Source organism: Lithobates pipiens, unplaced genomic scaffold (genome assembly GCF_037356315.1).
Source record: "Lithobates pipiens isolate NorthernLeopardFrog02 unplaced genomic scaffold, aLitPip1_a1.2 Scaffold_23, whole genome shotgun sequence".
Lineage (NCBI taxonomy): Eukaryota > Metazoa > Chordata > Amphibia > Anura > Ranidae > Lithobates > Lithobates pipiens.
Window position 1 is genome coordinate 310725001 of NW_027507785.1, and position 14226 is coordinate 310739226.

General features: G+C 44.0%; 1 protein-coding gene across 1 annotated transcript in view; it reads left to right on the top strand.

Annotated features, from left to right (window-relative positions):
- WLS (Wnt ligand secretion mediator) overlaps positions 1 to 14226 on the top strand; it is a 77144-nt gene that overhangs the window by 54181 nt on the left and 8737 nt on the right. The window contains exons 8-11 of the mRNA XM_077450502.1: positions 1296 to 1359; positions 8791 to 8934; positions 13590 to 13673; positions 13883 to 14036. Of these exons, the coding sequence (XP_077306628.1) occupies positions 1296 to 1359; positions 8791 to 8934; positions 13590 to 13673; positions 13883 to 14036 (446 nt within the window). The remainder of the gene's footprint in view (positions 1 to 1295; positions 1360 to 8790; positions 8935 to 13589; positions 13674 to 13882; positions 14037 to 14226) is intronic.

A 14226-nucleotide genomic window follows, 5' to 3' on the forward strand; every position in this document is an offset into this window, starting at 1 on the left:
ACGTGATCAGGATTATGAGCCACTGCGCGCCCCCGGGGGCGCGCATCGCGGCGATCGTTGTTGCGGGGTGTCAGTCTGACACCCGGCAACTACGATCTCGGTAAAGAGTCTCCGACGGAGACTCTTTAACACGTGATCAGCCGTGTCCAATCACGGCTGATCACAGTGTAAATAGGAAAAGCCGGTGATCGGCTTTTCCTCACTCGCGTCTGTCAGACACGAGTAGAGGAGAGCTGATCGGCTGCTCCTCTGACAGGGGGGGTCTGTGCTGATCGATTATCAGCACAGCCCCCCCGAGGATGCCCACACTGGACCACCAGGGACGCCACCAGACCACCAGGGATGCCAAGGACAAGGTATGCCACCCTAGACCACCAGGGATTCTAGTCAGTGCCCATAATGGATGCCAATCAGTGCCCACAATGGGCATCACTGATTGGCATGCATTATTGATTGGCACTGATTGGCATCCATTAGTGCAATATATTATAATACAATGCCGCCTATCAGTTCCCATCTGTGCCGCCTATCAGTGCCTACCCATGCCCACCTGTGCCGCCTACCCATGCCCACCTGTGCCGCCTACCCATGCCCACCTGTGCCGCCTACCCATGCCCACCTGTGCCGCCTACCCATGCCCACCTGTGCCGCCTACCCATGCCCACCTGTGCCGCCTACCCATGCCCACCTGTGCCACTTATCCATGCCCACCTGTGCCACTTATCCATGCCAATTTGTGCCACCTATCAGTGCCCATCCGTGTCGCCCATCAGTGCCACCCATCAGTGCTGCCTATCAGTGCCACATATCGGTGTCCATCAATGCCACCTCATCAGTGCCACTTCATTGGTGCCACCTCATCGGTGCCCATCAGTGCCGCCTTATCATTGCCCATCAGTGTAACACCATCAGTGCCCATCAGTGAAGGAGAAAACTTACTTATTTGCAAAGTATTGAAACTGAAACAAAAAAAAACATTTTTTTTTTCAAAATTTTCTGATTTTTTTATTTGTTTAGCAAAAAATAAAAACCGCAGAGGTGATCAAATACCACCAAAAGAAAGCTCTATTTGTGGGAAAAAAAATGATACAAATTTCATTTGGGTACAGTGTAGCACGACCGCGCAATTGTCATTCAAAGTGCGACAGCGCTGAAAGCTCAAAATTGGTCTGGGCAGGAAGGTGTTTAAGTGCCCGGTATTGAAGTGGTTAAGGTGTATATTTGTTTATGGCGCCTATAAAGTGTTTTTTTTTTTTTCCCTATAACTATGATGTTTTTCTCTTATTCTTACCCAGAGGAGTGCAACTGAAGAATCCATTTTACAGTATTTGGACAACAGATGTTGGGGCCACTCTTGCTGTATCCTTTCCTGTCATGTAATGGTGTCTCAAGAACGCGTTAAAGAGCAACTTCAGGCAACAAACGTGGCTTGTCTGTATATATCTTCATTGCAAAAAGATTTCTACCTGCATCATATACAAGAACAGGCAGCCCTTTTTTTTCTCTGTTTCAATGCAAGCCATTTAAGTACCTGAATATGATTTGCTTCCTACATTCCTTATTCATCAGAGCTCAGTTGTGCTGCAGTACTCATGTCCTAACAAGGGACATGTTGGTAGGTGGAGAGAGCAGAGTGACAGAGCTGCTTCTCCTTTCACTGTCCAGTCAGGGGCTGGAGGAAAAAGACCTGAAAATCTTAGGCTCGATTAACATAACGTGAATTGGACCAGCTTTCAAAGGCGTCGGTTCACACATGTCTGGGGTGGCCAATTCGAAAAAGTACAAAACAAAAAATTGCTGCCCTAAATAAAGTGTTCAAAAATAATCCATAAGGTGCTTTGAACACTGAAGTGTGTAGTGACAAATGAATAAAAAGTCCATTGAAGTAAAATCCAAGCAAAGGTGATGGTTTAGAGCAGTGATGGCGAACCTTGGCACCCCAGATGTTTTGGAACTACGTTTCCCATGATGCTCATGCACTCTGCAGTGTAGTTGAGCATCATGGGAAATGTAGTTCCAGAACATCTGGGGGTGCCAAGGTTCGCCATCACTGGTTTAGATGAATATCCACCAGGTGCACCTCCCACCGTGATGATAATTAGGGTGTAGGCTTACCAGATCTCTAAACTCCACGTTATAGGAGGCTAGACAAGCGTTTGGATAGTGGCTCGGCACTCAAAGCGAATCCCTCAGTGGTTAGAATGGAAAGGGTGGTAATATGGCTGGCCAAACGAGCCCCCCCCCCCGTGTTCCTCAGACGTGACCAAATAAGGAAGAAAAAGGGGTCCACATAGTGTAAAACGAGCACTTTATTTTGAAAAAAAGGTTGTTCAACATAAATCCAGTAAATAATCAGCAGTTAAAATAGTTCCCAGGGTAAAAATGACTTGTATACAAGCTCAGATGGCATGGTTAGTTCAGACATAGACTCCGCCCTACATGTTTCGTCATTGGGGGCACGCTTTTAACCGCATCTGATCCACATAACGTGAATCGGACCGGCTTTCAATGGAGTCCGTTCACATATGTCCGGGACGGCTGTGGTCTATTTCTAAAAAGCATCCTGTGCGATTTTGGGACTGGTTTACGTTTTGAACTCAAATAGAAATTTGCGCCTGAACTGGTGAACAAAACTGCACTGGACTCCCGACTGCAAGCTCCAGCCGGACATGTGTGAACCTACCGTAGTCTTTCGTGAACTGCAGCATTAAAAAAAAAAGGATTGTGCTGCAAGGCAGAGCTGTGTAAATCTCCAGATTGGAGAGACAGAAATACAAACCTTTTGGTAGGTATTGGTAATACAATTCCCATATATGTTTAATTCCACTCTGACTTACTAATGTCTCAGGTCAGTGGTTCGGACTAACCAAAACATAGGTAATCCGTTTCAGAAGCCCCCACGTTTTTCTTTGAGGCGTCCTACAAAGGGTTAAGAAAACCGGTAAATAGTGTGAAAGCTTGCTGTGGGGTGGGGGGGGGGGGGGGGGGGGGGGTGGCTGTGAACAGTGTGCGCACTTAGCACCTTCCCTTGAGCATTCCTTTCACACCAGCCGAGTGGAAGTGATAAGTCTTAGCTCAGCTCACACAAGTGTGCTTAATGAATTCAATAATTTATCCCTGTTCCTATTGCATCCAGTAACACTGATGTATTACGCAACCCGTTCGTCCATTTTTTTTTTTTTGACCTAAACAATTGTTATAATAACTGCTCAGGAATTTTAACCTTTTACATGTGATAAGGAATAAACCAACGAGTTATAGTGCGAAGGGTCAAAAGGAGCAAAAAAAAGCCCTCCACCAGACATTGTGAAGCACAGTAGATCCTTCTTAGAAGGCACCTATGTCTTACTCCATCACAAGAATAAAGCTCTTTTTCCTCATTTTAGGATAATGGACAGCCATACAAAATATTCGCTCATGCCCCTTTGCCCAGCTGTACATGCTGAACCGCTGGTTTAACACAGTATAGAATACAGCTTGATATTATAAAGCATGGTTTCTCAACCAGGGTTCCAACCCAAGGGTTCCTCACAGGGCTGGACTGGGACAAAAATTTGGCCCTGGACTTCTTCATGGCCGGCCCACTTTAATTTTGAGTGTCTCCATTAGCACTTCCCCTTACATCAGAGTGTCCTCCCTCTCCCCCCCCCCCACGTGTACTCACAGTTTTGAAGGCAGCTTCTTGTTCCTCTCTCCAATCATTGATAAGTGACAAGTCATAAGGGGAGAGAGGATGGAAAGTTTGCCAGCTGTCTATCTCCCTCTGCAGGCTGGAGGGAGCAGAAAGCCTAATGCCTAAGTGACGGCAGCTGTTCCTCCTAACAGGAGTGAAATCACGATCACTCACTGTCAGGAGCGGCTCCAGGATTGCACCTGACCGGCCCACTGAGCCATCGGCCCACCGGGAAACTCCCTGTAGTCCCAATGGCCAGTACAAGCCTGGTTCCTCAAGAGGTTGCTAGGGGTTCCTTAAGCAATGAGCAATATTTGGTGTCACCAACACCATTGATCTTTTTAGCTATATATAAGGAGATAATTATTTCCAATAACCTCAGGTGAAAGTAGCATGCTTCCCACTGACCATCTCACTAATATATTATGAGTTGTAGATATAGTCATTTTTAGCAGCAGTTCCATGAAACCGCAAAGTTATTTCAAGGGTTCCTCAGTGTTGAAAAGGTTGAGAGAGGCTGATTACAGAACCATTTCCTCCAGCCGGCATACAGCTGTTTCAGGCTTGTTGGTCTTCATCTGTGCATTGCATGAAAACCTTCTATGGAGTAGGCTTGAGGCTAAACAAGACGGTAAAACTGAACAGGTTATGGTGAGGTGGGCCAAAAGAAACGAAAAAGCCCTCTAATAATCCATGTGATGTACAACAAAATCACCTCTAAACAGAGGATAGCTTCATCTCTGATTCCTTCATAAATCTCCTCGGAATAGTTCTGGATATAAAGTTGGCCAAGGGGCATAAAGGGAAAAAAAACTGAGTGGCTCTGCCCATTGTCCTAGAATGAGTAATAAAGGAATAACTCCCTTTTGTGATTTGTGAAAGGATGAGACCTACCTTTTTATTCTGAGAACCTACTTTTGTTCCACATCCAGGGGCTGACTGACAACTCATGGGGCCCCCCGGGCAATAGGAGAAGATTATGGGGCCCCCGGGCAATAGGAGAAGATTATGGGGCCCCCGGGCAATGGGAGAAGATTATGGGGCCCCCGGGCAATAGGAGAAGATTATGGGGCCCCCGGGCAATAGGAGAAGATTATGGGGCCCCCGGGCAATAGGAGAAGATTATGGGGCCCCCGGGCAATAGGAGAAGATTATGGGGCCCCCGGGCAATAGGAGAAGATTATGGGGCCCCCGGGCAATAGGAGAAGATTATGGGGCCCCCAGGCAATAGGAGAAGATTATGGAGCCACACAGTATACACACACGCACACATACAGTATACACACACAGAATAGGTACTGGAGAGGTGGGGCAGCTATAATCTTGGGATTAAAAAAAAAAACACAGATTTTTGCATACTGTCCCTGGTTTCATTGAGGCTGGCAACCCTGATGGGGCCCCTTAGTGGCATGGGGCCCTCGGGCAGTGCCCGAATGGTCAGTCCGCCCCTGTCCACCTCCACCTCACTCATTGGTTCCCGAGCACTAGCCCATAGAAGCCATTGTATACATGCATGGCACCAATGGTGGCCAGCAAACCTGTTAACGTTGGAACCAATGTCTCGGCTCTATCTGAGCTGTAAGCTAGTATGACTGGAGACACAGTTGGCTCAGGGGCAAAAAAAAAACAAAAAACTATGGATTGTAAGGCCTGGCCCACTATCCTAAAATGAGGTATAGCCTTTTACTTTGGAGATTAAGTAATTGGAAAGGTACCAGGTACAGGTACCTTCTGTTCTAAGAAGGTATTCTGTTCATCACGTGTGTGTGTGTGTGTGTGTGTGTGTGTGTGTATATATATATATACACACAGTATGTAAACAATAAAGTGATGGTAAAGCCAAGGTGCCCCTAGACATCAGATGCCACAGATATACCAATAAAATCCGACTGGCTAAAGGTCTTTTATACAACCGATCTCCAATTGGCCCAGCATGCATTTTTATTCTCCTGGCGGGAGGATGAGAAGATGTTTCATACAATTGTCCTTATACTAGACAGTAAACCACGACTGCCTCCGCCTAGCATAGTTTTTTTTTTTTTTTTTTTTTTTTTTTTCATTTCTAGGAAAAAAAAGTATTTAATGTGTGAATGAGAGAGAGATGTTTGCTGGGTTGGGTGTGGCCCTCGGTCTTGCCAGTTAACATGGTTGCGAAACTCTGGGCGTGCTGCAAGGGCAGTCCGTTTTGTTTTGTTAAAGAAAAAGTATAATGCTTTATGGGGGAGCTTTATGTGATTTCTTTTTCATTCCAAATTATCCCAAGGGCATAGCTCCCAACTGTCCCTGATTTTGAGGCACTGTCCCTCATTCAGAACAAAGTCCCTCTTTCCTCCTCATTTTGGTCTGATCTATATATAATATAAAATGCACTACTTATGTATCAAAAAAATTGTTTCCCAATCCTAAACCTTTCATCCAATTTCTAGATTGCTGCCTTTGTAAATTCCTGAAGCCAATATAAAGAAATAGTAATGGTAAAAAAAAAGTGTTTTTTAACCACTTAAGGACCAAGCCTCTTTTTTTTGCTAGAAAATTACTTAGAACCCCCAAACATTATATATATTTTTTTCTAACGCCCTAGAGCAGTGAAGGGGAACCTTGGCACCCCAGATGTTTTGGAAATACATTTCCCATGATGCTCATGTACTCTGCAGTGTAGTTGAGCATCATGGGAAATGTAGTTCCAAAACATCTGGGGTGCCAAGGTTCGTCATGACTGCCCTAGAGAATAAAATGGCTGTCGTTGCAATACTTTGTCACACCGTATTTGCGCAGCGGTCTTACAAGCGCACTTTTTTCTTTTTTGGAAGAAAAACACTTTTATTGAACTTAAAAAATAAGACAACAGTAAAGTTAGGCCGTGTTTTTTTCTTGTGTTGTGAGAGATAATGTTATGCCGAGTAAATTGATACCCAACATGTCACGCTTCAAAATTGCACCCGCTCGACAAATGGCGATAAACTTTTACCCTTAAAAATCTCTATAGGCAAAGTTTAAGAGTTCAACAGGTTGGATGTTTTGAGTTACAGAGGAGGTCTAGGGCTAGAACTATTGCTCTTGCTCTAACGAGTTTGGCAATACCTCACATGTGTGGTTTGAACACAGTTTTCATATGCGGGCGCTACTCATGTATGCGTTTGCTTCTGCACGTGAGCTTGGCAGGATGGGGCACGTTTAAAAAAAAAATAATAATAATTCTTCTTTTTTATTTAACCTTTTTATTTTTTTATTTTTACACTGTTCTTTTAAAAAAAAAAAGGAATGTAAAGATCCCTTGTAATAGAAAAAAAGCATTACAGGACTTCTTAAATATGAGATCTGGGGTCAAAAGACGGTCAGATCTCATATATACACTAAAATGCAATAAGAGCTATGGACGGAAGTGACGTATTGATGTTGCTTCCACCCGCCAATGATATGGAGAGAGGTGGGGGCCATCTTCCTCCTCACTAGTCTTCCCCACACAGGAAAAGGGACCCGATTACCTCCGCCGCTGCCGATGGCTCCGGTACGCGGCCAAGGGCACCAGAGCACGGCAGAAGGGGGGGGGGGGGGCGGGCCTCTCTCCCTCCACCAATAAGTTATCTTGTGGTGAATCCGCTGCAGCGACTACTTTTATCTGAAAGCAGAAGAAGAGGGTTCCGGGGTTATGGAAGCTAGCTGCTGCCAGAACAACGATATTCCTCTTCAAAGTAGCAACGTAAAAGGACGAGGGGCGGTCCGTAAGTGGTTAACCAATCTTCTTTTTTTTTTTTTTTTTTTTGTACAATTCTCTTTTAAGGGGGGGCATGGCAGAGGGGGTTATGCCTACATACTTTTGCTAATATGTGTTTCCCATCTCAAAAAGTTGGAAGGCATGTCAAAGGTGTTCAGTAGGGTTAAGCATGCCAGAGGTGTTCAGTATGGTTGAGGTCAGGGTTCTGCGTGTAGGACACTCAAGTTCCTCCACACCAAACTCGTCAAACCTTTATGGAGTTGGCTTAATACATAGGGATAGAATCATGCCCAAACAGAAAAGGGCCTTCCCCCGAACTTGCCAGAAGATTGAAAGAGCACAATTTTCTAAAATGGCTTTGTATGCTGTAACCGTAACAGTGACCTTTACTGAAAGGTCCTAAACTTAATTTGTAGGGATGTCCACATTCTTTTCAATCTGGAGATCTACATCCTCAGATACTACCTGCTTTGAGGTTTAGTTTGTCTAATTGAAACCTTGGACTTGGCAGTCTTATTAAAAGATGAGTTGCTTCTATGAGCGATTTAAATGTATGCAAATTTCAGCTTGAGCTTTTTAGCTCTGTAAACAACTGACTTCCTTTTGCAAAGCAGAGGAGGATATATGGTTAAATTGTAAAATCGAAACTAGAGCTCCAACTGGTGGTAAAAAATGTAATACAGCATATTAATATGCAATTTCCTATTTACCTGATTAGGAAAAACAGGGAAAAAATATTTTTCTGAACCCAATATATGATCAAAACATCTGCTCTCATAGGGGTGAGAAGAGGGGTAGCTGTACTGCGAGCCCCAGTCTCGCAGTTCCCTGGTCCTGCGGTCTCCTGGGACCCGTAACATGCCAAGAAGGAGGGTCGAACTTCTGCTTGGATTGCTGCGACAATCTGACCGATGGGGGGGGGGGGGGGGGGAAGGTACCTGTCAAAACAGGTACCCACTCCCCCCCCCCCCAAAAAAAAGTGTCAAATGTGGAGGAGGAGGAAGAGTAGAACTTCCTCTTTTTGGTGATATTTCCCTGGATGATTATGTGGAATATTGATTTGTAGACACCTGCAGAGAAAATGCAGCGTGGGAATTTAAGTGCTTTTCAAATATGCAAGCTCTTAGATTAATATCCACCAATGTTCATAGCAACTCTAATATAACTGGTGTTTAAATATTTACCATTGCTCGAAGCATGTTTTTGTACTGCTTTTTGTTACATCCAAATGTTTCCAGATGTCCCCCCCCCCCCCCCATATTCTGAGGTCATCTCATTCTTCAAACTTTAAAGGGTTTTTAGTTGCCCCGGAGTGTTGTGGTTTGTGATGTGCTCAGACATCTGTATGTGGAACGCACATCTTTGTCATTCAGCGAACGTTTTCCTTAATTGGCCTCCTCAGATGGCTTTCATCATTGTTGCTGGAATTTGTGCTTGTCTTTATTTCTTGTTCCTGTGTTTCATGGTCTACCAGGTTTTTCGAAATATTGGTGGAAAGCAGAGCAGTTTACCAGCGATGAGTAAAGCTCGCCGCCTTCATTACGAGGTGGGAGATCGATTGGATTTCTTTTTAAGCCTTGTGTATAAATTGTAGTGTAAAATTACATAAGAGGGGTCAGTTCTCTCAAACGTTTTATTTTAGGAGGAGCCGGGTGGATGTTCTCCACCTCAAGACTGGTTGAGTCAACTCAAGCTTCTTATGTCTGACATATACAAGTATGCCCAATAGCAAGTTCTTCCCTGCTATAGTTCCCAGCTCTGTGCCTTTGGGTGAATGGAGAGGAGCGCCCTGTGTCCAGAAAAAAGTCTCACTTGTTTGTTGAAGATTAGATGTGTGCGGTTCAAAGTAACAAAATGAAATTCAGCTAAAATTCGAATTGAACTTGAAAACAAGAATTTAATAAAATAGAATAGTAAATAATAGAATAGAGAATAAAGGAATATAATATAGTAGAATAGAAGAAACAATAGAAAACAATAAAATATAACTGAAATTCCAATTTTGGAAGACAAATAGAATAAATTCAAAAAGAATAGAAAAAAAAATAGAATAGAGTAAAATAGAATAAAACCGCCTTTGTAAATATGAATTTCGAATACAATCAATTATAATAGAATGGAATTGAATAAAATAGAAAATATACGAATAGAAAATAATAAATTTGAATGCTGATACAATTTGGGCGAATTTGGAAAATTCAAATCAAATTCCAAAACGAATTCCGAAAACGAGTGAAGACAATTCAGCTGAATAAAAATGTTAAATCGCAAATCAAAAAAATTTTTTGTTCCACACGTCTATTGAAAATAGAAATATACAAGTGGAGCCAATGCTTTTTGGGGGAATTGCCTCTCCGTTTTTAATGTCTGTATTCCTTGGAGAATGGTTAAGCTCTGAGAGGGCATGGGTGTCTGCAAGGAGGGGCATCTATTTTATGGGGAACCTGCTCTGGCTTGTTCTAAAGGGGATCTATATGGGGAACACTGGCCTGCTCTAAAGGGGGGAGTCTATGGGGGACCTGCCCTGGCCTGCTCTAAAGGGGATCTATATGGGGGACCTGCCCTGGCCTGCTCTAAAGGGAAAATCTATGTGGGGGACCTGGCTTGCTCTAAAGGAGGATCTATATGGGTATGCCTGCGCTTTATGATAAAGACTAAGCCCCCCAGGGGAGCAGCATGGGTGACCTTATTATATTTAACCCTCAGAGCTTAACCATTATCCAAGAAATAGAGCCCAGAAAAAGGGGGAGGCAATTCCCCCCAAAGCGCGTGAGACATTTTTCTGGACACTAGTCGCTCCTCTCCAAAAACTCTCCAATTACCCATGTGTTCCCTATGGTAACGCCCCCCTTGTCATTTTCATAAAGGTAGTAACCCTAGACCCCAATAGAGACTACCATCTAGGATGAAAACCCATTGGAAGCGATTCCCTCTATACAGTAATCTGCTGCTAGGCAGCCTCCAGCAGCTCCAGTCCAGCACTGCCTTCCACCCAAACTTGATACCCACAGCTTTGTTCCTGTCCACCTTGGAGTTTTTGGTATTCCCAAAACCAGAGAGTCCTTACGGGGCAGAAGAAATTGTCAGGTAGTGTAATCCTTCTGCATTTATCAAACATTGAAATAGAAGTTTTGGGTGGACTGACTTTTAATGTCACCAGGTATTTCTAGACCTAAAATCCCCCTGGGACAGTGGTCGTCAAACTATGGCTCGAGGGCCAGATGCTGCCTTTTGCTTGCCTTTGGTATGCCATACCATTGCTACCACTAATATAAGGTATTTTTACCACTAACACCAACACTGGGGCATCACTCCTTTAACACCAGTGATAGGGCACTATTCCTCCCACTGACACCAACAAAGGGGAACTATTCCTCCCACTGACATCAACAAAGGGGCACTATTCCCCCCACTGACACCAACAAAGATGCACTATTCCCCCCACTGACACCAACAAAGGGGCACTATTCCCCCCACTGACACCAACAAAGGTGCACTATTCCCCCCACTGACACCGACAAAGGGGCACCATTCCCCCCACTGACACCGACAAAGGGGCACCATTCCCCCCACTGACACCGACAAAGGGGCACCATTTCCCCCCACTGACACCGACAAAGGGGCACCATTTCCCCCCACTGACACCGACAAAGGGGCACCATTTCCCCCCACTGACACCGACAAAGGGGCACCATTCCCCCCACTGACACCGACAAAGGGGCACCATTTCCCCCCACTGACACCAACAAAGGGGCACCATTCCCCCCACTGACACCGACAAAGGGGCACCATTCCCCCCCCCCCCCGCTGACACCGACAAAGGGGCACCATTCCCCCCCCCCCGCTGACACCGACAAAGGGGCACCATTCCCCCCCCCCTGCTGACACCGACAAAGGGGCACCATTCCCCCCCCCCCCACTGACACCAACAAAGGGGCACTATTCCCCCCCCCCCCCCACTGACACCAACAAAGGGGCACTATTCTCCCCACCGTGAAAATGGAGCACTATTCCCACCAAGACCAGCAATGGAGTACTATTTCTTCCACTGACACCAGGTATGGGGAACTGTTCCTACCACCTATAATAATGATGGGGGACTATTTCTCCACTCATTGACCATAGGTGCTATTTCATTTCTTACTACCATGGACAAGCAAGCCGGAGGCATTATTTAATCCCACAGTTTGGAGACCCATGCTGTGGGACAATATAAGCTAGACTCCTCACCCAGAGATCCCATTCCCCCTTTGCAATACTACTGTGATATGATACCTGTAATGCTATTTAGGGATGGTAATCACCTTATCCATATATAGTTGGGTCCATATATATTTGGACACAGGCACAATTTTCATACGTTTGGCTCTGTATGCCACCAGAATAAAATTAAAATGAAACAATCCAAATTAATTTGAAGTGCAGACTTTCAGCTTTAATTCAAAGGGTTGAACATAAATATCAAGTACAAATTTTGGGAACTGTAACCATTTTTATACATGGTCCCCCCCCCCATTTTCAGGGGCTCAAATGTAATTGGACAAATGAATATAATCATATATAAAATGTTCAATGCTTTAATATTTTGTTGAGAATCCTTTACTGGCAATGACTGCCTAAAGTCTGGAACCCATGGACTTTACCACAAACTGGGTTTCCTCCTGTCTGATGCTTTGCCAGGCTCTAATTGCAGTGGTCTTCGGTTGGTCTTTCTGCCTTTTTAGTTTTGCCTTTTCGGCAAGTCAAATGCATGCTCAATGGGGTTGAGATCAGGTGATTGACTCGGCCATTGCAGAATATTCCACTTCTTTTCCTTCAAAAGCTCTTGGGTTGCTTTTGCAGTGTGATTTGGATCATTGTCCATCTGTACTGTGAAGGGCCGTCCAATCAACTTTTCTCTATTTGGCTTAATCTGGGCTGACAGTATATCTCTAAACAGTGCAGAATTCATCGGGGCTGCTTCTATCTTGTTACATCATCAATAAACACCAAGGACCCAGTGCCACTGGAAGCCATAAATGCCCATGCCATCACACTGCCCCCACCATGTTTTACAGATGACGTGTGCTTTGGATTATGAGCTGTTCCAAGCCTTCACCACACTTTTTTTTTTCTTCCTGTCATTCTGGTACAGATTATTTTAGTTACATCCATCCAAAGAATACTTTTCCAGAACTAGTCTAATCTGGCTTTTCTATTCTTCAAGGCTTATGACCTTGTGGTGAGCACTCTGTATTTGCTCTCGTAAAGTCTTCTCTTGATTGTAGACTTTGACAGTGATACGTCCACCTCCTGGAGAGTGTCCGTCACTTGTCTGGATGTTGTGAATGGGTTTTTCTTTACCATAGAGAGGATCCTGCGATCATCCACCACTGTTGTCTTCCATGGATGTCCAGGCCTTTTTATGTTGCTGAGCTCACCAATGTGTTCTGCTTAGCTCAGAATGTACCAAATTGTTGATTTGGCCATTCCTAATGTTGCTGCTATTTCTCTGATGGATTTGTTTCATGTTTGATGCCTTACAATGGCCTGTTTCACTTGCATGGACATCTCCTTTGAACACATGATGTAGGTGCACAGCAATAGATTTCAAATGCAAATATCACACTTAGAATCAACTCAGGACATTTTACCTGCTTAATTGATGACAAAATAACGAAAGAGTAGCCCACACCTGGCCATGAAGCAGTTTCTGATTCAATTGTCCAATACCTTTTGGCCCCTTGAAAAGGGGGATGGCTATTCTTAAGAACTGTAATTCCTAAACCCTTACTCTGATTTTGATGTACATACCCTAAAATTAAAGCTGAGAGTGTGCACTTTGAGCTCATCTCTATTATATAACTATAGCATGAAAATGTTTTGGTAAATACCTGAAAAAAATTAAAATTGTGCCTGTGTCCAAATATATATGGACCTAACTGTATATGGAATCCTTAATTTCATGTATGTTGCAGTTGGTCTTCCCTATCCAATATTGTGTTATCTTTTAACAATAGCTGCTGTGAATTCAAGATCAATAAATACACTGAAAAAGAAATGGGTTTCTTGCTATAGGAATAAGATAGAAAAAAATAAAAATAAATCATGATGGGTATTGCTCTGGAGGGGAAGAGAGAGGCTTGGCGTTTCATCTGGGTAATGCCTAGACAAAGCCTTTTTAGTTTTCCCCTTCTAATCATTTTTCATTTTGACTTGCAGGGTTTGATTTTTAGATTCAAATTTCTGATGATCGTCACACTGGCCTGTGCAGCTTTAACCACCGTGTTCTTCATCACAACACAGGTCAGCCCAAATGTCATCTCTGTTTTCAGTTGGTATGCTTATTGCCTGCTTGGACTTCTGACTTTATTTGACTCGTCATATCTGCATACTCCTTTCCGAGTCAGTGACTTGGAAAGTCCTGAAGCCAAAGCAGTGGAAACAATGTTTAGGTACCAGGTATATGTCCAAGTACAACTTGATCTCCATTGTCTACCTCTGTATGTCTGTAGGTATCGGAAGGTAACTGGAAATGGGGTGACTATTCCATTGAGTTGAACAGCGCCTTCTTCACGGGCATCTACGGCATGTGGAACCTGTACGTGTTCGCCCTTATGTTCCTGTACGCTCCATCACACAAGAATTACGGCGATGACCAAAAGAATGGTAAGAGAGCCTCTTGCCAAAACCCCAGGTGGTATTTCCTAAAATGAGGACATGGGATCTGCCCAGTGCACCATATTTTCATAAGGCGGTTATCTTTTCTGGACCAGGCCACCCAATCCTTTTTTTTTTTTTTTTTTTTTTTTTGCACCATAAGCTCATTTAAAGCATATCCAAAGCCCACTAAAAAAAT